The 26,394-nt window shown below is 45.1% G+C and overlaps 1 protein-coding gene across 1 annotated transcript in view; it reads right to left on the reverse strand.

The window, feature by feature from the left end:
- DUS3L (dihydrouridine synthase 3 like) overlaps positions 1-26,394 on the reverse strand; it is a 947,437-nt gene that overhangs the window by 41,592 nt on the left and 879,451 nt on the right. Inside the window, exon 13 of the mRNA XM_069648414.1 lies at positions 23,249-23,377. Coding sequence (XP_069504515.1) covers positions 23,249-23,377 — 129 coding nt within the window. The remainder of the gene's footprint in view (positions 1-23,248; positions 23,378-26,394) is intronic.

Consider the following 26,394-nt stretch of genomic DNA (forward strand, 5'->3'; position numbering starts at 1 on the left):
TGTTCGCAATCTGGAAAATAGGGCGGAAGAGGCAGAAGGACAGGCACGGAGAAACAATATACGCATCGTAGGGCTTCCAGATGGAGCGGACCCGACTAACTATGTTGAGAATATGCTGCTGCAGGAAATAAACAGAGGCGGACTCACCCAAGGATTTGCATTGGAAAGGACGCATAGGGCCCAGACCAGAAGGCCACAGCCAGGGGTACCTCCGCGGCCACTTATTGCCAAAATTCTGAACTACAAAGACAGGAAGAAGATACTGGGACACTTCCACAAAGGCGGGACCATCAGTATCCGCAACCATCACAGTGTACCCAGACTATACATTCATGGTGCAAAGACAACAGCGGAAGTACGTATCTGTCAAAAGGAGGCTATGCAACGCGGGATTCAAGTATATGTTACTGTACCCGGCGACATTGAAAGTGGTGTACAACAACAAGACGCACTTCCTTGAGACCCCAGAGGACGCAATGGCATGACTTGACACACGGAATTGCCCAGCAGAGACTGTTGACTAGACGGAGAGAGGACCGGATAAGTAAATGTGTGGGTTTTTGGACCGCAGAGGAACTGTGGGTCGTGCAAGGGTGGTTGTTGTCCACAGCTAAGACATTGCCATGGAGCTGCAGCATAATCCTCTGGGCTTATCATACCAGTAAAGAAAATAAATGTAGATGTAGTATGCTATATACATATGTGGCTAGGGCCTCTGAGTGGGAATATAAACGAGATAAGCAATTATTACAGAATATAGCTTGTGTGTAGTATATTGAGGCAGTTATGCAGGAGTCATAGAGGAAGTGCGGTCCTAGCCCCCGTAGTTAGTTAGGTTAGGATCCCAGTAGAGGGGTTCGCCCCTGCAGCCTTCCAAGTACCAGTAAGACCGGGCTAGGACTAGATTCAGGGTAGTTTGAGATCCAGGGATGGAGCTGGGCAGCAGTTGGGGATGTCTGGGGTGGTAGGGAGGGGGGATGTTGGAAAGTTTCAGGGTGGGGGAAGGGTGTTGGGGATGTTACGGGGATACAAGCCTACAATCATACGCCATGGAGGAAGATCAGTAGGGTGGGGGCGGAGACAAAAGAGGAGGGCAGGAGGGGAGTCCGGGGGAGTAGGGAACGGCTGATATGGGGGACCTGAAGATATTGACCACGAATGTAAGAGGGCTAAACAGTTATATCAAACGATATAAGGTCATGATGTACCTGAGGAGACAGAAAATAGACATTGCATTGCTACAAGAAACCAATCTGATCAGGGATACACTAGAAGTAATGAAAAGGAAATGAAAAGAATAGGTGCAACGGATTTTACATATGCCAGAGGGGTCATCACATGGATAGTACCACGTGTCCCGTTAAAAACTGTTACAAGAGGCAGAGGCAGATGGCAGAATGGTATTATTAAAGGGGGTGGTGGAGAACAGAGAGGTGCACATTATCAACGCATATGCCCCGAATAATGACACTGCAATATATTTCAAGAACCTATATGCTAAGATCAGCCCATATATAGATGTTGCAGTTATACTTGGGGGGGTGGGGGGGGGGGGATTTCAACTGCACATTGGACACCAAACTTAATAGATCGGATAAGAAAATGGCCAAGCCCACCCCAGTGGCAAAGGTGATTTCTGTTTGGTTGATGTGTGGAGAAGACTTCATCCATACCACAGAGAGTACTCGCACTACTCAGCCCCACACAACCTACACACCAGGTTGGACTATATATATATATATTTAAAGCCAGTGTATTGATAGAAAGCATGAGAAGTGCAGAGTACAAAGCAGTTGATTGTAACGTGGCAGAACTCACCTCCCAGGTCGAGAATTCCGACATGGAAGCTTAGAGCTGAAGCATTGAGGGATACCATATTTAGAGAAGACCTGAGGAAGATAATAAAGGAATACTTTGAACACAGCATGGGGAGTGTGAGGTCAGCCGGTACGCTGTGGGAAGCATTCAAGGTGGTTGTGAGGGGGGAAGCAATTTCAAAATTGAAAGGACTTCAGGGTGGCATAGTGAGGGATTTGCAAGACACAGAACATGAGAGAGGCTAAAATGCAAGAGGGAGCGGGTTCCTCAGGGGAGGCTGAGGTTATACATCAACTACAGGAGAAATACAGAGGCCACTGGGAGAGATTAAGTAACTTGAACTATAGGAAATATATAGAAAGGCAACATGCGGAAGGTGATCAGCCGGGTAGGTTACTAGCCTGGTTGTGTGAGAATGAAGCCCCCAGACAGGCAATCAGGGAAATGCAAAGAGAGGACGGGTTGATGGCGGACACTCAAGAAGGGGTAAATTAATGCTTTTATGAATATTATCAGAGGTTATACGCAAATACGATTGAGGAGGCGGAAATTGATATATCGGATACACTGGCAGAGATCATTTTGACTAGGCTCAAGGAAGCAGGTGGGGAGAATTGAGAGGCCCCACTCACGCTTGAGGAGCTGGAGTGCGTGGTTCAGACACTACCCACTAACAAGGCCGCGGGGGCGGACGGGATCCCGAGTGATTTCTATAAAAAGGCTGATGTACTCCCACCAATGTTAGTCATGCTAAACGAGGCATTTGACAGGGGTAGGCTGCCAGAGACCCTCAGCTAGGCAAATATTATTTCACTCCTCAAGCCAGATAAACTGAGCACGGACTGCGGATCTTATAGACCGCTATCGATGCTCAATCAGGATAGCAAGATCCTCACCGCAGTGATGGCGAACTGACTGAGGCCAGTGATAAATAAACATATACACCCATACCAGACGGGGCATGTCCAGCGTAGGTGTATCTCTGATGATCTCAGGAGGCTTCACCATGTCATAGACCGGACAAAGGGGAGCCCCCAGGAAGTGGTGATAGTCTCGCTAGACGCGGTAAAAGCCTTTGACTCGGCCAAATGGCTGTGGTTGATGGCTGTCCTGAAGGAATGTGGGATAGGACCAATGTACCTGAAGTGGGCTCAGCTGCTGTACAGTGAGCCGGTGGCTTGAGTCTAAAGAGGACCGATCACTTCGAAAGATGGACTCTGAGCAGAGGCACCAGGCAGGGGTGCCCTTGGTCCCATATGCTCTTTATCTTGGCACTGGAACCTTTGGCGGTATATCTGAGGCAACAATATGGAGAGGTGGGAATCAGCAGGAAAGGGAGACAACATCTGATATCACTATACGCAGACAACATGTTGCTATATTTGAAATACACTGAAGAAAACTTGCAATACATTCTAGAGGTAATGGAACGATACGCGATACTCTCTGGTATAACAATTAATCCAAAAAAGTCTATCATATTCCCCTTAGGCAGATATGTGGGAATACCATGGCACGAGCTACCAGTATTACAGATAGGATGGGCAACTGATACTTGTATAGGTAACTGGGAGTGGATATATATCAAAGTCGAGGATGAACCCAAACATAATACAGGGAAGACGGTTGGAAAAACCGAACGCAGCATGGTATTCTGGGCCCGGTTGCCTTTAAATATGATGGGCAGAGCGGCATTACTGATGATCGTACTCCCCAGGCTACTGCACTATTTTGCGAATGTTCCGTACATGATACCTAAGCAGCTCTTCACCAGGGTACAAAGTATATGCAGGGTGTTCATTTGGCACAATTCCAGGAATAGGATAGCATTGTGGAAATTGAGGTGTACTACCTGGCTGGCCAACTTCAATACGTGGCAAGATGGTTTTCCGAGGACCCCACACCAGAGTCTAAATTGTTGAGGGCGGAGTGCACACCATATTTCTTGAACAAATGGATGTGGTTAGCAGAATCTCCGAAGGGAAGAGAGTCCGCATTACTAGACCTGGGGAGGAAGATTTGGCATAGAGCCTGCCAAGTGATGGGGAGCATGCTTCTGTGCTCCCCACAGGTACCATTGGTGGCACTGAAGGGGGTGGACCAGCAACTGAGGAGGACTGTTAGAAAACACTGGGAACTAGTAGGAGTAACAACCATTGGAGATATGTGGCAAGAAGGGGAGCAAATAGAATTCGATACACAGAGAGGATACAGGTTTACATGGTGGATAAAATATCACATACGCTAGACTGGTAACATTGGTAAGGAAGACGTGGTCGGAAGCGGCGCTCACCCGGCAACTGGTTGCCGCCATAGAAACGTTTCAGGCTGTGTCTGACGGTGGCCATTAGGTCTCCCGAATCTATCAACTAATAATGGCCAAAGTCGGGAAGGAGGTGGTTCAGATGAGGCGAGACTGGGAGGAAGAAGGTGGGGAAACAATAGGAGACGGGCTATGGGTCAGAATGCAAAGATACCATAAGAAAGTGTCAAGAAATGTGAGACTGCAAAAGATTCAGTTATATGCCACCCATAGGGCCTATATGACCCCAAAGAAGATTGCCAAGTTTACGAATGCAAGGACACAGACATGCCCAAAATGTGGAGAGGTTGATGCAGGGTTGGTACACATGTTCTGGACATTCCCGGAAATAGTGAGATACTGGAAAGAGGTAGCACACCTCCTATCAGGTAAAGGGATACACTTGGATGTGGAATCTCTGTGGGCGTGCATGGTGGTTGGGTTCCCAAAACCGTGCAAACCCAAGCATGTGAGCAAACTTAAAGATCTAGCGTATATTCTATCTAAACTCAGGATAGCAATGAGCTGGAAGGCAAGTGGTAGACCGAACGCAGTGGCCTGGTGGCGGGATCTCCTGAAATGGGCAGATGCTGAAACAGTGGTGTGGAGGGAAGCGGTGGCCAGAGGGGGAGAAGAGGAATCGAGCACACTTACAGCATTGCTACACATTTGGTCACCTCATTGTCGGGGTCCGTGCAAGAGGAACCCGAAGAAGATAGCTCCCGGACGAGTGAGGAAGGCGTTACGCCCATAAATTAGGAAGTGAAGGCTGTAGTATTGCGTGGCTCTAAGGGGAGGGGAGGGAAGTTGGGGGACTGTTATTTGTGCACCGTGATTTGGTGTAATGTATGTTGATTAATATTGAAACCAATAAAAGGTGTTTTTAAAAAGAAATACAAAGGTACTCCTCCAACTCTCATGCACCACCATCCAAGCCTGGATGGTGACTAATGGGCTGTGTCTTAACGGAGATCATCCTTGTAGGCCCCAAAGTAATACTATCTAAACTCGACCAACAATACTGTAACTTCACCATTGACAACTCTTTCATCTCCGTCCCATCCTCGGTGAACACACTAGGGGTATTCTTAGATTCTACCCTGTCCATGACATGACAGGTCAATTCCATTGCCTCCGCCGCAGCTCACTCCAAGAAGCTAATAAACGCGGTAAAACCATATCTTTTCAACCAGAACTGCATATCTATTGCCAGAGCCACTGTTGGGGCCAAATTAGATTATTATAAAGCTCTTTTAGCAGGCACCTCAGCAACAAACCTAAGCATAATGCAAACAGTCCAAAATAACGCACTCAGAGCAGCACTCAATATCCCCAAAAGAGACCATATCACGCAGGCTAGGAAAGATTCCCACTGGCTCCCAGTAAAGGACAGGATAACTTTTAAGACCCTCACACTCTAATGCATAAGTGCTTAAGCCTCTCTGCCCCTCCATACCTATCAGAGACGATAGCAAGAGACACCTCTTCACACCCCAAAAGAAATAACCCTCTACGCTAATCTACTGTGCATCCCGTCCTTCAAAACAGGGATGCTCAAGGGCTGCTGTGCGCTTTATAAATGTTAATACATAAAATAAATAAAGTTTGAAAGGTAAATCAGATTTGAAGGACTTGCATACAGATCCTTTAAGTGTTTCCAGTACCTTTTCTGGGTGGGTGAGGGGAGGTATGACAATATGACATTAAGTCATGGGGAATGGCGGGAATAGGGAGATACCATGCCTTGTCCGATGATGTCCTAACACCCTCCCAAGGGTTGCCTGCCGCCACGTGAGCATCCCTCAAATAGCCGCACCCAGGGTCAGGATCAGTTAGCGGCTGCCTCTTACCCGGCCACATGGGGTGAGGCCACCCCAGGGAGTGATGACGCCATCAGATTCATCACATGGACACGGATGAACAGTGGGTAAATCACTTACTCAGCACTCGCACTACCACAAACGAACAGTGATTCCCCAAAAGCCAAGGAGAAACTGGCACAGTCAAAAGATATTCCTTCTTCATCTGTTGTGGTAACGTGTGAAGAAGGCAGGCTATACTTTCAAAATGGGTGTGAATGATCACAGTAACAACCAAAGCAGCAATAATATAACAGTCCAAAATAAAGGAATGTCCAAGCAAGGTTCTATAAAAAAAAGAGCTATCCTTTAACTAAACACACCATATGCAATAGCTTTCTACAAACACATTACAAAAAACAACCTTTGTGTTAAGAACACAGAATATGCAAAATTTAGATTATGTAGCATGGGTGAATTGTAATAAATCACAATCAATGCCACCAAAAAGGATAGGTCTTGTTGTAAACTGTGCAAATAGGTAGCTTCACAGTCACTAGGATCCCAAAAGCGAACCAAAGGGGCCGGCATGTTTAACCAGTACTATTCTCATTTCATGGCAGTTCAACAGCGTTTAACCAGGCTTCGGCACACTGTCTTTGTGGGGCAAACCAGACTCAGATGTGGTGAGTTACAGTGATGCAGATGGGGTGTTGGCATGTCAGGTAAGAGTTTCATATCCATGATACATCTTCTTGACCGGTGTCAACCACACAACCTTTTGTTTTGACTAGATAACTATTTTACCTTGTCCCTAGATGAAGGGGAATCTTCCCCCGCCCCTCACCTAAACTTTTACTCTTTTTATGGAATACATTTTTTATGTCTCTCCATAGTGTATGGTTGAAGTTATAGTTCCCTACAACCTTTGGTCTTAGGCCGGGTTACCTCTTTGGGCTCCCCTGTTAATTTCTCTTTCATGTACAGTTCCCAAGTAGTAAAGAGGGATTTTCATCCCCCTTTACATTTTATTTAGTGATCCAGCACACCCCACCTTATGTGGAGTGCTGGGGTGATGCAATGTATGCCCTTTCTTTCTTAACAGGTAAAATGGTGTTACAACTGCGAGTTTTACATGATTGGCTGGTGTCAGTGCTTTTACCTTTATAACCTAGTCTGTATTACTCGCTGGCTGTTAATTCAGCCTCAGTAAAGCACAGAAGGGCCACCATTTTTCTAAAATGGTGGGCTCCTCTTTTCGCTATTTCTTGGGTGCTTGCAGTTTTAAGTCTTACCCTGCCACTCTATGTGGGAATGAACTCAGTGTCTGTTGTGTCTTCGGCGAGAATCCTCTGTATTCCCTGACCAGGCTCCAGAGTGTCTGGAAAGGCAGGAAGAGAGGGAGGAGTCGAAAACTCTGCAGCCCTTCATGTTGCACCTTGCCTGAAAGGGAACAAGTCCTAGTGGGGGCCAGGCTGTCCTAACTAGATAGCCAGACCTTGCTGTAAAATGTGTGGACAGAAAGCAGAAGTTGTGCTGTAGTTCCTGATTAAAAATTCAACCTGGAAGTTGCTGACAAGTCGACCACTGGAACCAAAACTGAAGAGGATGAAGGAAATGCAGCTGCGACTATTTCCAGTGAACGGAGAGCCTGCTGTGTAACCGGAGCCTGCTGTAGCCCTTCCTTCCAATCGACCTGGAGATCCTGAAAGGGACGCCACGACCCTGGTGAGACACACTAGACTCCAGAATATCTGCATTTTGATTCATCCCACATCGTGCTGCGACCTTGCGTGGCTGCAATACCACAATACCCTGGGACCTCGAGCAATTGTGTGATCACAGTCTTCTGAATTCCAAAACTTGCTGAAACTTTGGGGGCATCCTGATGAACCTGCAGGGATGTGAATCGAGTTCACAATTCCCCTCAGAGTGCTGGACCTTGCAAACAACGAGACACCGACCAGCGATATTCTGTCTTATTCTGTGCTCCTGAAAAAGGTGCCAAATCCACATAGCCACATCCAGCCATGAGGAAAATCCTTCGCGGAGCCTTATTCTGTGATCCCTGCTGCAAAAGTTCTTCCAATGTCCTGTCCTCCGTCTTCTAAACAAAGGAATCCATCGACCCTGTTTTTGGCTGCATATCGTAAAGTCTACCTGCTGCAACACTTCTTCTATGCGGAGGTACTGTGTTGGCTGGGGTATTTACTTACCTTCAGTCTCTTGTGATTCCTGTGTATCCCTGGGTGCTACTGTGATTGGAACTTGTCCAGTTCACCCACGGCCACTGCTGATATCCTCCAAGGTTGTCTTCTCTTAAGTCCCTGGACCCTAACTAACTTTCAAGGTGAACTACTTATTTGCCCAGTCTTCCTCAGGAACTGTGACTGCCTGCAACTGAGCCCTATCTCAGCCTGCCTACGGCTGGCTCCTAGACCACTAGGGACCCTCTCTTCTGCCTCGAAGAGAACTCATGTACTAGAATTGGGAGAGACTAGATAATTTAAAGGGTCTGCCTTGAAAAGTAGAAAAAATGTTGAAAAGTGTAATTACTTGTAAAAGAGTTTGTTACAAAAAGTTATTACTTACCTTAGATATGTTCTGCCATTCTGAAAAGTATATATATGATTGACTTACCTTGAATAAGCTGTATGCCTTCTTAAAAAGTATTCTCAAAGTCTTACTTTCCTCAGAAAATGTCTCGCCATTCCAACAGAAAGTAGATAGGTTAACTTACTCAACTTTGAATTGGGGTTCCGTCTTCCCGAAAATAATGCTGCTGGTTTCACTTTATTATTCCTGTCAGGATAATTGTATGAGTGTCCCCAATTGGGTCTGGCTTCCCCACGACTTGCTGTTAGCCTGTCCAGAATAAGTCTGCATGGGTCATACTTCACCTTTAAGTTGGTGGTAGCTCCTTACACAAGTATATTTAATTAAATGCATAGCTGTGTGCCATCCCAAAAAAGTTAACAAGTTATTGCTTCCCTTAGTCTAGAGTGAAAAGCAACTGTAATTGAAAATTACACAACCAAGGTCCAACTCCCCAAGAAAAACTTACCTTGAATCGGAGTTAGAGGTTTATACTGTTCCAGGAATGAGTGTGCCACTATTTTGAAAAGTATATTGTCCAGTGGACTTATTATGCAATTTAACTACTACCTTTGTATTACTGAAAGTAATCCAAAAGTAACTATTGACTTTTATAGAACTACTGTTAGGTGTTCCAAATTAGGTAATATGCTTTGGTATGTGTACCTGCAAGCATAGTATTGTGTTTTTGAATGTGTTTATATATAATGTGATCGTACTTATGTATTTACCTGGGTCTGCTTGTATTTAAATAAACCCTTTATCTTTTACAATAAATAGTGCGTCAGTGTTTCTTTGGACCATATATGTACTACATTTGTGATTCTACCGCCCTCTCTCCCTCCTAAGATATGTCTGGCTGCTCAGTCTACGCTACCATACACTCAGGTGGTACAGCCTCATAATAAGAGTGGAGTTTTGTACTGTCTCAGTTGAAGGGTTTTACAAAGCCCTTAATTGGACTTCAGAAAAACAGTCCTAACAGTACCTAATAGGAAACCTGGGTTTGAAACCCAAATGCCCTCCAGAGTGGCAGAGATTGCCTTTAGTCTCTAGGGAGAGGCCCCTTAAGGTGACCTCTCTAGTTTCTTGGTTGAAGACCCTCAATGGTTTACGATGGGTTTTAGCCGAGTCCAAGTCAAGTCCGTCTGTGTTAGGAGTATTGGCTAAAAGCCCAGCTCCAGGCATTTCTGCCTGCGGACTGGCAGGTATACGGAGAGCCCTCCTGTCACACTGGAGAGTGACAGGTTGAACAGGGATCACAAGGATGGGGGCTGTAGACCCCATCTGGTTCCCAGGAGTCCTACCCTTAAGATGTTTGGGGAGAATAAGGGGGTTGACTTTTAGGTAAGCTATCCCTCTCATTTCTATGTTCCCTCCCCTCCTCCTTATGGGGAGCCCCAGAATCCTTGTGAGGGGGGCCTTCTGGCCTCTCACAAGTCAGCAGCAGCTGCTAGCTTCATGGGGTCAGTTTCCCTCAAGTATGCCAAATGCTCTCTCAAGTCTGGGGACCTGGCATCAAAAATGTGTTCCAGTAGGAGGCTAGTCCTCTTACCAGTAAAAGTACTCTCCTTCTGGCCTGCTTCCCAGTTATCTAGGAAGTTCAGACATTCATACACTCAGGTGGTCCAAAGAACATCATCCCTTTTCTCATGAGGGTGCAAATATTGAGAAGGGGTCTTCTCATATCTAGCTACGAGAGCTTGTCTCACCACACGATAACTACTCCTTTCAGCAGCACTCATATCCAAGATAACATCATAATCATCCTTGGGGAGCCCAAGAGAACCCATGGTATTTGTTCACTCTTATTCAGACCAAAGTTTTACAAGTAAGGTCAAAAGTTTCCAGCCATATAACAATATCACTCTTCAGATCATACAGACTCACCAACGCAGGAGGCAATTCTGGCTCTTGGATCCTGGAAGCTTCAAACAAAGAAGACCATGACGAGAAGAAGTCAAGAGACGCCCTTTCCAAAAGTTTCTCATATTTCCTTTCCATTTCTTTGATCTTCAAATTATGTTCCATAAGAAGGTTCCGCCTTTCAAGTTCACAGTGTACGTCGTTAGACATGATAAAGGGTGATGCACGTATTGGAGAAGGAGAGGCAGTGGACTGCAGCCTTCTTCTACATCTTTCTCCTCATCATCACCATCAACATCTTCGCAATTGTCATCCTCAGAGAATTTAGACCTTATGTCTAAATCTTAATAAATATTTTGATATTGGCTTCTGGGCGAACATTCTGTGGTCCCACAATCTTTGTATTAATTCATATTTAGTTGCATCACAGCTGAGGCCGTGTTTCCTACACTGGGTAAAGTAGCAGATTTATGTCAATGCACTCAGGATTAAGGTATTTCATGCTACAGCTGTGTAGTACACTTGGCTTGGTAAAACCAACCGTGTGAATGGCTTCTCTGGACACAGGTAGCACAAGAATCAATGTAATCCAACACTACACTTCACATCAGCTGTAACTCCAATGAAGGGGTTTCAGGATATGAATCCCACCACTGCCACCGGTGTTAGGGCAGTTTGTGGTAAGACTTTATAAGACTACCCCTTGGGCAATACAGACACTCCAACTCTTAGAATAGGTCTGTACCACTCAAGATACTAGTAAGTGGCAGAGCAGCCGGGCTTATCTCAGGAGGGAGAGAGGGATGTACGAAGGTACTAAGAACTTGTAGCATACACACAGGCCAAATAAACATTTACACACTCTAGAGTTATATGAAAATAATGGTTTTTCTATAGATACACAATGCAAAGATAAATCTTCAGATAAGGTGAGTACTATCATAATTAGCAAACACAATAGAAAACCAGGCAATAATTCACATGAGAATATCAGTGTAAAAAGACTTACAGAATTAATAGCATTAAAAGGTATGTAGAACACCACTGTTAGAATAACTCAAAATATTGTCTTTCATGAATACATTGAAGTTAAAGTCCTACATAAGCAAGTAAGCACATTTCAGAATAGTATCAACAATTCAAAAGTAAATAAGAACTCAGCTATTTCTTTTTCAGAATGGCCTTATGCAATTCAATACAAGTAAGATAACTTTAGTTAAAATGAAGTTAGAGTCCTACATAGGCAGTTAAGCACACTTCCGAGCTTATAATTACTTTTCAGAACATTGAAAATAATTCTAAGGTCAGTAATAACTTTCCAGAAAAGTAAAATCAGTGATAACTTTCCAGAAAAGTAAAACAATTCAAAGGCAAGTAATAACCTTTGGATCCTTTTCAGGGGGGCCAGGTAAGAACTTGGTAACACTGTTTCAGATGCTTTTCACAAAGCCTAGGCTTTTGGAGTCCTCCTCTATATTGTCCGAGTCATTTTCAGGGTCAAAATGAAGGTCAAAAGGCAGTGAAGATGGGAGGTCGAACTATGCTCCCCACCCCGGAAGACACTCAACCAAAAGAAGAACCCAAGACAATATGGGCACCGATCGAACAAGCTCGCACCAATCCCCACTGTACTCACGATGGCCAAGTACCATGAGAAATACCCCCTCAGCTGACCCTACAACCCAGGTGCAGTGTAAACACTACCCAAAGTGGATGAAGAAGCACAAGACAGAACCATAAACGGCTATATGGAAAGAATCGACTAAAGCACTGAGAAGCCTTACCTCAAGTCGTTAGAGACACCAGGACGACCTATGCATCGCCAGACATGAAGCACACGTGCCATCCGCACATTCGGGACACCCACACACCCAAATACATGAAGAACACATGCGTACAGTTCTACGAGTTAGAGGACAGTGACATGCCCATACGTTCTGCAAATTTGTTATTTTGCTGATAGCTTATCACAGCAAAGCTGAAACCGCAAAGAAGCAAGAAGACCACGTGTGAATGCTTGCAGATGCTGCAAAAACAAAGGAGCGATGGTTGGAAGGTTTAGAATGAATCTTAACCTCTGGCATTGCTCTGGGCAAACCCCCAGACCATCGTTCTTTGCCTGCAAAGCCATTACAGAAGAGGAAAGACCATATGCAAATCAGGCTTGGTCCCACCCCAAAAGGGGCAGTCCAGCCCGAACTGGTAGGTCACATCCCTTCTGCACGAGACCACAAGCATCCCCAAACATGTTTCCGCCTTGTTGGGCCTCATCAGTGAGGAGTAGCTTGGGTTTCTAGGCCCAGCAGGCACGGGACCCACGTCTGGGCATACCCGTCCCACTCGGGGTGACAAAGCAAAGGTGCTTACATGCAAATAACCCTATGGAATGGCAGGAGCACTCGAGGTACCTGACTAAGCCATAACTCACTAACCTATGGATACTATGGGAAAGCACATGCAATAGAAACCAGACCATGGTTTGGAAATCATAGTAGGCCAAAACCGTCTCAGAAAATCTCAAGCCATGCAGAACGCTGTGTAAACAGAACTACTGCGATGGGGAACGAGACCACTGCCAAGGTTGCACTGTTGCAAGATGACATTCTTTACCCTGAACCGAAGTAACACCGGCAGAAGAGAAGCATAATCCATCTTCAATGCAGATTAATTCAGAACTCCAGAGCTCTCAAGCACGGTCTCTGGACACGTGTCCCAACCGAGCGGATAGTGGCCCAAAAGGAGGCAGATGGGAAGAGCAACCGTCTCACGGATCAGACAATGGTCACATCAATTTTGTTGCAATCGAGCTACAGTCATGCGATGGGAAAGGAGCACTCTCACAGCAAGGATGGTCTACATACTGTTACATTGCAGACACATAGTTGCACATGGCACCATGAACAACCGGTGCATTCCGAGCAGGGAATCAATTTTGGCCCAGGCCTGGGGCGTCACAGCTCAGCCAATCACTAACCATGGCCCTATGGGTGGGTAGCTGTGGCCACTGACTAATCATTAGGTCTGCACAATGTAACAATTAGTAGATAACAGTTTTCGGGGAAGGTCCAGGTCGGACACCTGACATAGCCATGTCCAATCCAATAAACTCTATAAGGGCTACTATAGAGGAACTACCACTCGTAAACCAATCCAGAGTGGAAATAGGTTTTTGGAGAAGGGCCCAGGGTGTGACCTACTTGTGAAGTAATTTTCTATAAAAACTGGCCTGCGAGCCAGAGTTCTTCGAGCTGTGCCTGGATTTGCCTCTCTGCATTTTATCCCTGTGGTTTGTTGGCTGTAATAAGCCTCAGTTGAACTTGTTGTCTCGTTGGGATTGGGAAGGAGTTAGGCCTTTCGTTAGTTCAATGTCTGCAAACTCCTAGCAAACCGCCCTGCTTGCTTGGGAGTTCTCCCTAACTGCAGGTACAAGCTGTGGAAAAGTCAAGCGTTCCTGTGGAAATTGTCTGTAAGCAGTAATATGCTTTGTGAAGAAAATGGATCAGGGACTTGGAGAAGTCTCTCTGAATGCGCCTAAGTGTTAGGCCTGGGCAAACGTGTATGGTCTAACTCCCAAACACACAAATCACCACCCTAGCAACACAGGAGCGGTAGAATAACCCTATGTAAATATTCCCAGGAGTTCCACAGTACCTGAAGCGTGAAGAGGAAGCTAGATGCCTTCACAATGCAGCAGCTGTAGACCCGGTTGCCTGTTCCTTTGTCGTGGTGACAAAAGGAGGGACACTGGAAGGGATTTCACAGCAGCAGTCGAGAGAGGTTCTCCAGCCAAGGATTCTTCATGCGCCAACGCGGATCTGTGATTTTGGCACCTTTTCCAGGACATCAGATGAACAAAGGTGACCACCTGAACGATTCTTCTTGCCTGCTCGGTCCACTACTCTGGTGAGGGGGGCTTTCAGAAGTAGAATCCTGCTTCTGAGGGTCCAGCAGGAGTCCATTGAAGTTTCAGGAGAATTAGTTGTTCCGAAGACTATGCACTGCACTTGGGCCAGAGGTCCCAGGGTATTGGCGGGTTGCAGACCAGGAAGGTTGCAGCATGTCATGGGATAGCTCGTTTTGCAGGTCGTCTTAGGGCTGCTTGGTCCAACCAACCAAAAGGAAGGAGTACTCTTCGGAGCTCTCTGACGCTTTGAAAAAGAGTTTGGCTACCAGCAGTAACAAAGAAGGCTTCTCCAGTCCTCTGGAAGTTGCTTTCATCATCTTCTCTTCTTCTGCGTCGTTTCTTTGGTTCCAGTAGTCTGCTTGTCTTCAGCCGCCAGGATCCAGCCTTCATATACAGGAACCCACACAACCTCTGCACACTACCCCTGCAGTTTACAGAAAGGGGCGGGTCCAATAGTACAGCCAGCCTCCCAGTAGGAACTGGATTCTCTCAGGCACACCAGCAGATAAAAGGCTGCAGACCTCACTCCTCCCTCATTTCCTGCCTTCCCAGATACTCTGGAGCCTTGGCAGGCTTCACAATGGATTCCCACCAAGCAACATTCAAACAAGGGCCTCCACCATGCAGAACGGCAGAAGGACCAACAAAGGACAAGCACACAAAAAATGGCAAAGAAGAAGAGGTAAGCCACCATTTTAGATCAATGGTGATCCTTCTGTGCATTACGGAGGCTGTGAACAGAGTCTGTGGGTACACATTGCACAAAAGTCGGTAGAACATACCCATTGCCACCAGCTATTCAGGTATGCATGTCGCTGTAACAGGAATGTTACAGGAGCAGTGAGAAAGGGGATACTATGTGACCCTCCCCCACGGCACTCCACAAGGTGGTGTGAGCTGATTTTACAAGATAAAATGTAAAGATAAAAAGTATCACTCTACCCTTGGGAGCATGTGTTCACATAAGGAAAATAGTACTACACCAAAAAGGGAAGCCCAAAGGGCTCCAAGCAACACTGCACAAAAGGTGCTGTGTGCTGCAAAAGGAAATTTCAGATGCCATGAACACTTGGAAGAAAACAGTGTCCAAGGGTACAAAAATAAAAGAAATACATAAATGTTTCCAAAAAGAGAGTAAACAAATCGGTGAGTGGGGAAAAAGATTCCCACTCACTCAAGAGATAGACCAAACAATCCAGTAGTCCAGCAAAAAGTGCTAGGTTCTCAAAAGTGAATGGAATTTAGCATAAAAATGAAAAATCTCCCTAACAGTGGCTGTCCAGAAGGGACAGCCATGCACCCAGCCAGAGCTGGATCAAAGCAGACACACTATAGGACAAAGACCTGAGGAGTTTCGGTGATCTCCCAATTTGCTGTCCTCCCAGGCACACTGGTGCCTTCGGGCAGGCTTCCCAATGGGAGCCCGGCAAAGACAAAGGAATGAGTGGGACTTCCCCCAGCCAGGTCAGCAGAAGGCGGCTCTAAAAAGGACAAGTCATTGTGAGTTGGCAAAAAAGAAGACTTGGCACCATTTTGGAACAAGGGTGCCCCATGTGTCCCTTACCGCAGCTGCGATAGCAGCCTGCGTGTAAAGTTCACAAAAAGTCGGTAGAAATCATCCACTGCCACCAGCAACTCAGATGAACTTGTCACTAGAAAGTTACAGGACAAGTGGGAAAAGGGATACATTGTGTCCCCTAAGCACTCCACATAAGGTAGGGTGTGCCGATTCTGCAATATAAAAGTCAGGTAAGATAAAAAGTATCCGCCTGTCCTTGGTAACGTTTGTTATCACAAGGAAAATAAAAAAAGGCCGCTGAAGGAGCTCCCAGCAACACTGCAAAGTAAGTAATGTATGTGTACTGCAAACAAATTTCAGATGCCTTTGAAGTTGGAGGAAAGCATGACTCCAAAAAGATACAACCAAAAGGTTCAAAAAAGGTTCCCAGAGGTAGAGTAAAATACTGAGCGAGTGTGGAAAAAGGTTGCCACTAACTCAGGATAACCGGTAAAATAAAAATCCAACAGTCCAGCAAAAAGTGCTGAGGGGACTCAATGAGGGAGAATTACACCCGGAGTGGTGCTAGGTGGTGCTGCAGTCTGCAATCTGTTCAGAGTGTCTACATTGAAGGCAGAGTTTCTTGCTTCATAAGGTCCTGCACCTGGCGGAGTAAACACGTTGTGGTGCTGTGTGGTGCTGCAGTCTGGGCAGTTGGGTTGCTGGAGCCCCCAGCTGCCGCTTCCGTGAAGAGTGGAAGTTTCTCCAGTGCACCAGTTGATTGTCGGATTTATTCTCCTTTGTCTGCTGCTGCTGACGGAAGCTGGTGTTGAGGATGTTTAAACATTCAGGAGTTCTGGTTGAGTGGATTGGGTGAATAGCCCACCTTTGCTTCTGCTGTTTTCTCCTGACTCTGACAGGTTCCGTTCTTGGCAGAGGAGAGGGGTCTGGACTCATTCTCCTTGCCGGATCTGCCCTCCACCGCATTTGTCCGCATTGACATCATATGGACAGCAAAACCCCAGATAACTTCTCCTCGATGGCTGGCGAGAGGGGGGTTTGGGCTGCCGATTTGTTGGATCTATCGGTTCTATTGCTTGATTCCCCCCCCCCCCACTATCTTGGGGTGGGGGGGTGGTTGTCCCCTCTGGCCTCACCCACTAAGGTCACTTTGGTCTTCTAGGGCTTATTGGCTTCCGGTATTGATCTACAGAGTTTAAAGTTACTAATGAAGAAAACCCCTCTGAAAGGACCTCTCACCCGTAGAATGGGAAGAGGGCGTGAGGATGTACAGGAGGCCGCTGATTCAGAATGCTCTACTAATGCTCAGGGTGATGGCTGGGTGCATGGCTCCCCAGAGATTATTAATATATTGATGGGGGAGTATATTCCATCTACCCATATTGAAACCAGGAAGCCACTTCCTGCGTATTCAACGACTGCTTCACCATCAGCCTCACCAAAGCCTTCTGCTGTTGGAATTCCTTTTACAACTCCTGAATCATTCAAAGGAAGACCGGCTGTTCATCCCCATGACATAGATCCTGTGACAATGACAAATTTGACAAAGTTCAACTACATCTACACTCCACGGCTAGACAGTTCAAACTATGCAGGCGAATATGTGGCCTTAGAGGATGTGTTTGCCTGTCCAGATTCTCCTGAATATATGGAGCATTTCACGGTTTCTATCTTGGAGCCAGAGCAATGGTTTAAACCTTCAGCAGATTGTTTGGAGGTGCAAAATGCAACAATTGCAGCAAGGCTATCCAAAGACATGGCTATAATGAAATCCACTGTGGAAAGCCAGAGATGTCCGAGTGAGGTCTTCAAACTCCAGACTCCTCAAACTCCTCCAGCATGGCAAGGGGACCAAACTGAGCCTTCGCTCAGTGTACTTAAGAGTCACATCCATCATCCTAATGTCAGCCCGCCTGCAGCTAGAAACGTCTTGATTTGCCCCTCTGCTGTTGACTCTTTATCTTTGAATTATGTCTTGGAGACAGTCCCAGATCTGGGGAGTCCAATGATACTGGTGGCGTCACAGCTCCAATTGATCTTCAGTACCTCCTCTTCCTCCTCTACTGAAACCGAAGTATCAGAGCAGTCTCTACATCACCATCAAGAGCCATCATGCTCCTATGCTGAAAGGATTCTTGAGTCACACAATCTACAAGCAATGATAATGTGTTCCTTAACTGTGGCTCTCAATCCCTTCATTAAGCTTTATGAATCACTGCAGGATGCAAACAAGTAGGAAGCTTGCCTGCTGATTTCTTCGCAGTCTAAACTTACAAACCTGGAATCTCTAACTGAAGCCTTGAAGGATCAGCTAAATACTGAGGCTGAAGCCTCCACAAAGTGGCAGGAAAGACTAGCAGACTTGGCACGTGGAGAAGCCAATGAAAAAAAACATACTGATAACAGCTATCCTTGAGTCTCTGAAATGGGTAAGAAAGACCCAAGACAGCTTACATCCCCAAATGACAGGAGCACATCTCCTTGCAGCCTTAACAAACATGTGTGGCTCCTCAGTTCCATCAACTATATCCTTGGACATTGGCCCAGGGGAGTAGATATGCTCCATCTAATCCCGGTTGGGATGAAGCCGAGTGTGGACGGCAATCAGGGCCACACATCCTACTATGAGCTAATATTTCTCATGAACCAAATTCTTGGGGAAAGATCTCTCCACAAGTAACAGGGTTGTTGGAAACACAAGTTAACGAATTTTTGGTGGGGACAATAACCTCAACAGTTGATCCTAAACAATTTACCATCTTTGACAAAGCTCAACTCATTATCCAGCCCTCGCGCCAACCTAACACACAGAAGAGCAAGATTCAGCCAAATAATAACAGGCCAAAATCAACTGGTTCAAGGGCTTTTTTGCATAAACTAACTCCTCCTCCGCAACCTTTGTCTTTTGAGAACAAAAGCTTGAAAGGTAGGAGCTGTCGTCAAGCTATAGGGGCAGCTCCTCTGTTGGTACCACAAGAGGAACTAAAAAAGCAAGGTATAAGCATGGACGAGGCGATGTTGCGCTGCTTGGATTTATCAACCTTTTCAGATGAAGATGGGATGGAGGAGGTTGCAATAGAAGTTGATCCTGATGGGATCCATGCATCCAACCACCCTCTTCTTCCTATTGTTGAATTAGCAGGGCCTCTTGTGGATGCCCTGATCATTGAACCTAGAGCGGCAATGGATTCAGCTTCTCTCACAGCTGGCTTTCTCACACTTGAGGAAAAACAAAATAGATACACTTTTTCTGCGAAGAACCCTAGAGTGACCTTTGGCCCACTCGTTCCAGCCCCCATTCCAAAAAAAAAAAAAAAGATCTGACAACAGCAGGAATTGATAACTCAACCCGCGGGCCACCAACTCCAAAGGTCACGATAGTAAGAATGTTGCCTTGTAGAGATGGCCTAATCTTGAACCAAGCGAATGTTCTTGATTTGCGCCATTGCACCCCAAAGTTAAGAAACAAAAACTGAAGATTTAAAGATTGTCCAATTCATCAATGAAAAGCAAATGGATTGGGTCTCTTTACAACTACATTCTAACCTGGTGCGCAAGTTGATCTTGGAAGCCGCATCTGACCTACTGCCTTTGGGCTATGCGATTCCAAAATCTTCAATAGATGATGCAGTGAGTGGTGCTTGGTCTGGAGTGGGGCATAAGGATCTGTTCAAACCACGTCTAGATGCAAGTAGGAAAAAGGAGCCTGTATCAACACAATTATCTAAAGCTCCTCAATCCCAGATTTATACAGATTGGACAGAACGTGATGGCCCGGGAGACATCACTACTAAAAATTACAAGAGACTGTACCACACAGAATCAAAGGTCTATTATAGTAGGAGAAGATCATTGCTTGTTGGAAAAAACCTGCCATGATTGATCCCGATTGTTTTGGTGCTTTAGCCAGCTCATCGCAAAGTAACCAGAATTTCTGAATGAGGTCCCGCTTCAGTGGTGCTCAGGGAAAACTAGGGGTCACAGACATCTATTTCAGAGTGATGAGAATGACTTTAAAGTCTTTGACTTAATTGGTCTTCAGGAGACATGGTTGGTAAATCCTCTCATCTGTGATGGCTTTGAAGAACTTTCTAATCCAGCCAAAAAAAAGGGTCGCCCTTCTTCTGGGCTCTTAACACTGATAAAACTGGGGCATGGACTAAGAATGTCAAATTTTATAAACTTAAGTTCTTACATGCAGTTAGTCTATGTGACATGGGAACGTTCTGGGGGCCTATCAAACATTCCACTATTTGTTTTTAATCTTTACTGGAATCCAGCTGCGGTTACCAGTAGCACTTTTGTAGATCTTTTAAGGAATCATTAAAGACCTAGTGGCCCAATAAAAACTTCCTCAGGCGGATTGAAGGTATATGTATAAGTCACATACGCCTGCTAAATATGAGCTTATTAGGAAACGGAAACAGCAATACCGTAATTGATTACTTTCCTCTAAGGCCATGTGCATCAGCATGATGCGGAGGCAATGCTCAAAAGTATGGCAAATAGAATCAGCAGGGACATCTGGGCCTTACTTAATAATGAAGATCTCCACCAAAGGGCATCAATCTACCCCCTAGTTCCTGAATGCAAATGGACTGAGCATTTCTCAAGCCTTTTTTGCACCGAGACCTTACAGCAAGGAAGATACATTCATGGCCTATTATCTTGAATTTCTTTGAGGGCGGGAGAAAAGTACTCTATACTCAAACAATCCCCTACAGATCCGAAATGGGACATTGTTTTCGACAGGGACGATATCATCCACTTCATTAAGAAACTCAACCCTTGCAGGGCTGCTGGCCCCGATGGCCTTAACAATAACATCCTAAAAACTAATCCGGAAGCCTGGGCCAAATTTTGTTATATACTCTTTAGACAAATTTGTGTAAGCAGAGAAGTGCCTAAATCATGGAGGAAGGCATTGATCATTCCAGTGTTCAAGAAGGGCTGCAGAGAGACCCCCCCCCCTAAAACTATCGCCCTATTGGATTCCATATGGAAATTATATGCCTCTCTCCTTTTACGAAACCTTCTCCCTTGGGCCAGTCAAGCCGGACGGCTCCGACCTAGACAAACTTAATTTGTTAAAGGGGTGGGGACTGGTCTCAACCTCTTCCTGCTGAGTGCATTAAAGGACAAGACTCTCGATTCTAATTCAAAGCTCTTTGTTGCTTTTATTGATCTCAAGTAGGCCTTTGATAGCGTCAGCAGAGAGAGTTGGGGCAAGCTTTTGGGTTGGGGTTGCCCAAGAGATTTAGTTGAAGCCATTAGCTCGCTTTATTCCAACACAAGTATGGGGGTTAGATTGTCTACTCGGGGGAATCTGTCCAAAGAGATTCATACGATTAGAGGCTTAAAACAGGGTTGCTCTTTGGCACCCGCTCTGTTTAACCTCTTTTTGGCTGATATCAAGAAAGATCAAAATGCTATCTCAGCCTTTCCTCCCAAGATAAATGATCTACTCATTCGCTGGATGTTCTACGCCAATGATATTGTGATCCTAGACCAGATACAAATCAGCCTACAGAGTAGATTGGATAAGCTGAAAGAATATTTTGAGCGGAATGATCTGAGGATGAATGTAAAAAAAAAATATATATGACCTGGGATTTACACAGAGGTAAAAAAATAAACACAAGGATTTAAATGGATGGTGAATGATGTCCCCCTGGAATGTGTGGATATAATGACCTACCCAGGAGTTGCACTCAATCGTAGTCTTGTAGAAAAGCAATGGATTGAAGCAATTAAATAAAAATGTAAAAATCTGACAACCAAGGGTTTGGATCCTCTATAGAAGACTGGGAAAGTTCAAATTTTTCCCCATACAAACCTTCATAAGTCAGAAGGTGGTTCCAATTTTGACATAAGGTGCTGAGGCCTTTCACAGATAGCCCAACACAGTCTGGGACATTATTGAGGTTCAGTTTTGGAAAAGAGTGCTTCATCTTCCTCAATACACCTCGATTGTACTAATTAGATTTGAATTGGGGCTGCAATCCATGAAAGCAAGGATTACATGGAAGAGACTTGCGTTCTATGGAAAATATGCTAGCTAGGATGCACCTCTCCCCTTCAAGATACTGAACTCTGGCTTATTTGAGGGGAGAGAAGAGCTTCTAGTTTCCTGGGACATCAAATGTAAATCTTGGTTAGAAGATTTGGGATTTGACATCAATAATCTTGAGAACTCCAGGCAAAGTTAAAACACATCTACTTCACCAACACTGGATCAATAACTTGGCACAAAGGGCAAAGTATAAACTAGCCCTAAATCTGAGTTTGGAAGGTAGAGCAGTGAACCAACTCCCTCCCTCTCCAACCTAATGTCCTTGCTATTGGTATCAAAACCTTTTTCTCAGGTTTAGGTTGAATATCCTTCCAACAAGTGAAGTCCTTAGTCAAAGACGGATGTTGGGGGTTGACCCATGGACTTGTCTGTTTTGTGATCAGTTATCTGGTCCAGAATCGCTTCAACATCTAGTAGTTGACTGTGGATCTCTATATGATCTATAGAAGAAGTACTTCCTGGATGCCATAGTGTCAGATACCTTATTATCTGCACAGGAATGGTGGAATGCTTTCTTGGTTGGCGACAATAACTATCACATTTTTGGAAGATGTCCTCAAACTCCCAAATAATAAGCAACTGAATGAACTCCTCCACAAGAAAAAAAGGTAACGAACTGTATGTCGGAAATTGTTAGCTTTGATGTTATCCCCGATTAGATGGATGATGAATTGGGTATCTTGGGTCTTATTTTAATTTCATAATGTTATGTTTAATTTTGATGTCTACTTTTTATTTTATGGGAAACAATTGGGGAATCCATAGCTTGATTTAAGTTTTTAATGAGTTGGAGATGTATTGATGACTAATGCAATTATGGAGAGGTTTGAAATAAACCACCCGTAATAAAAATTAAAAATAAAAAACAGCCAAAAAGGAAATTCTACCTAACAAAACACCAAATGAGAAACTGCTTCCACTTGTTAAAGTAGCAGTGTCTAGTATTTGGTTTTCTTGCCTCGCACAAGATGTCCATACACCCTTGCGGCAAGTGTAACTTCATGAGCCAGGATGGCAGGTTTGCAGTGTGTGGACTTGGGTGGACATGGGGAGGCTGGTTACCATGGGACCCAACCCTGTACTGGGGTGAGGGATGTGCTCCCGCTTACCCAGGCCAGGTACCGGAGAAAGCAAGGGCTAAATGCAATGCCAACTTGGAATTTCTTCTGTTTCAGGTTCAAGAAAAAGCACACTCTTACACTTAAAGTAAAACCTTATTTCTGTGACAAGGCATTCAATTTATGTTACACACCCTGTAAATAGTCAATATTGTAGTTAAAAAGTAATTTCTATCAGCAAGAAAAATTCTGATTGCCAGTGAACAAGGTTACTAAATTATACCCTTAAAAACATACTTTTGTAATGAGTTTACCTTATTTTGATCCAATCATTCGCATTTTGACTTGCCATTAAAGTCTCCAAATAGTCTCGGCCCATATAGTATGGTGGTCTCTCGTTGATTTTTTGAGGTACGTGTTCCAACAAGCCAACAGGAATATATCTACATTCAAAATGGAGAAAATTATGCATTAAAATAGATCTTTTTTCAAATTCTTCTAACTTGCTATGCTAGAGTACAAATAGGCTTCTTTTCCGATTAAGATGTGGCTTGACTTTAAATCCACTTTCATGATTCATATGGCATTCAATGAACCAGGCCAAAGATTGACCACATACAAATTCACTCATTACATTATAACCTTTGCATTCTTCCTATCTCCTGCCTCTGCAACCCCAATTTACAAAGGGTAGGAGATAGCGGATGTTGGTCTTTTTCAGTCCTGGCCTCCAGCATGTTAAAGTTCTTCTCATTTAAGCTTGGGAATACAGAGGATAACTTCAAATTTAGAAATCTTATCAAGATCTATATTTTCCAATAACTAAAGTCATGTTCTATGGCTCTGGTGGCGATGTGGCTCTTCAGCACCAAGAAGTCACATTTTGTGGTTATGGTTCCTTCTTGACCAATTTTAACAACATAATACTTTAAAAAAATGTTATTGTATGGCATTCAAAGACCTTGACCCGACACAAGGCCTAGCAAAGAAGGTCACAGAAGCCTTCTTTACAGCTCCAGCACTGTCTACGTGCAAAGGTACGGAGTTCTATTAAATCTGAAATAAATGACGTAACTGGGGAACAGGTCTATATGAAAAAAGGCTGCATGCAGGAGAATAGCAGATGTTTTCCACAACCTGAACAACGGGGAAGGAGTGTATTGCTTACCTGTAACTCCTGTTCTCCATCATTGGTATCTTTCATGAATTCACATGCTTTTAATATTGCCCGATGAGACTGAGAATCCTCAGTGACCTCAGTATTACACTATATGATAACAATGTTCAGCTCACTTTAGTAGCCCATCACTGTCCTTTTGGGTGTATTGTGCCACAGCCAATGGGACAGTAATATCTATTTCCATCCAAGAGGCCATCTTCAGATTCTAACCTCGGATTCTAACCCTGGAGAGACTCGAGCCACAATTTTGCAGCCTTGCTCCCCCATGGGGTGAATGGCAGGCGCATGTGAATCCATAAAAGCTACCAATGCTGGAGAACAGGAGTTACAGGTAAGCAACATACACCTTCTCCAGCATTGTTCCTTGCATGGATTCACATGCTTTGAATACAGTACACAGCAGTTGTCAGAAAATTAACCGGAGGTGGCAGATGAAAAAGGCATACCTTACTGAAATAGGCGTTGCAGCACTGCTCTTCCTACTCTTGCCTCTGATTCACCTTGTGCCTCAATGCAGCAGTGTCTCACGAAGGTGTGTGGTACTGTCTAGGTAACTGCTCGGCAGATGTCAGGCAGCGGATTCTCTGCCCATTATGTCACGGATGATCCTATTGCACTTGTAGAATGAGCTCTTGTAGGACAGTGTAGGGGCCTATTTGCTTGTATATGTGCCCTTTAATTGCTGAAGTCACCCATCGGGCAATGCCTCATTTGGAGATGGGCTGACCCCTGTGAGGAAATGGGGTGCAGGGGGTTGCTTGGGGAGTGCTGCGGCCGGAGTCGCCATATACAGGCTAATGAGCCCTGGAGGTGTGGTTTATTGGGACCCGGACTGCGCTGGAGCACAATTCCCATGATGCTGGGGGGCCGTGATCAGGTGCGTAATGCAAGCAGGGCTTGAGGGCTTGATAAGCTCCTCCTCGGGCCATGCCGCTTGATGGCGATTTTGTTAGTTGCAAGCACGGACCGGAGGAGACTGGAGCAGTGTTTGTTTGTATGACCCTGATGCAGTGGTGACTAGACCCGGGCCCTGCAGTGAGGAGGCGGAAGCTTGGCCAGGGAACTCCCTCTCATTGCTTGTGGAGCCACCCGCCTGACGGCATGCAGATGCACAAGCATGTTTCCAGCTGTGAGACATTCAACGACTGCTGAACTTTGCATGGGGTTGTGCCGACCCGGGGACCCAGGCCACAGATAAATGCACACTGGGTTTTGGGAAGTCGGAGGGAAAAAGGCTAAACTGCAACTTCAGTGAAAGTTTATGTGAACATTGGGATGCTCAGAAGTGCACATGCTTACGCTAGGTTTGTTCAATGCTTTCCATGTGCTGAACTCCATTATTAAGAGTAACCGCTGTGACATTGTGAGCAGGCTTGTCTTAGTCCAATGGTCCTGTGTGTGTTCAAGGATGCCCAAGCTACCCACGAGTTTCACAGTCCAGTCAAAGCCAATTCACAGTGAATTGCCAAGCTGTCATGTGGCATTGCATATGATGGTTTAATGTGCTACTGTTTGTTGCTTTGTGCTCAAGAAGGACAGGAGGTTATAGGAGGGCTTCACACTCTGAAATAAGGAGTGTAACCACAGGTATTCAGGGTTCTGCACTCTAGAATTGGAAGGGTGTGATGTCAGGTGGTGGTGCTACCATAAGGAAGATTGGTGTATTATGTTAAGAAACAGCATGCTTATACTCCCCGTTTGGAGGCAGGAACAGTGGAGTTAAGAGTCCTGCAGTTGTGTGAGACTCCTAGGGCATTGCACCCCCATTAAGGGGCCCAAAGACTATATATAGCTTTTCAATGGTCTAGGTTGTGCAGAGCTGTTTCTGCTGGAGCAGCTGGTTTTGCAAAGAAAACTGGTAGGATTATTTCCGATTTGAGGTGGAACTCGGAGTACCTTTGGAATGAAACTTGGATTTGCCTTTAAAACTACTGTGTTTCAAAATGGTAAGGAGGCTTGATGGACAATGCGTGGATCTCCAACATGCACCTAAATGATGAGACTGCTATCAAGAACACTGTCTTCCAAGACACATATTTGATTTCAGTGGTAGCCATGGGCTTAAAAGGCGCTTTCATTAGTGCCACGAGGATGGTATTTAGACTTCATTGTGGAGGCATTTTCTTCTGCCTAGGGTAGGTACCCTCAAAATGATTGACCATCCACCCCATTGAGAGGTGCTTTCTTCTCTCTTCTATTAAACCTTGAAATTGCTGCTAGGTGCACTTTGATGGGCGAGCGTGCCAGCCCATCTTTGGCTTGTTTAGGCAAATCTGATAT

This window comes from Ambystoma mexicanum, chromosome 2q (assembly GCF_040938575.1).
Source record: "Ambystoma mexicanum isolate Mex_15411 chromosome 2q, UKY_AmexF1_1, whole genome shotgun sequence".
NCBI classification, from domain to species: Eukaryota; Metazoa; Chordata; class Amphibia; order Caudata; family Ambystomatidae; genus Ambystoma; species Ambystoma mexicanum.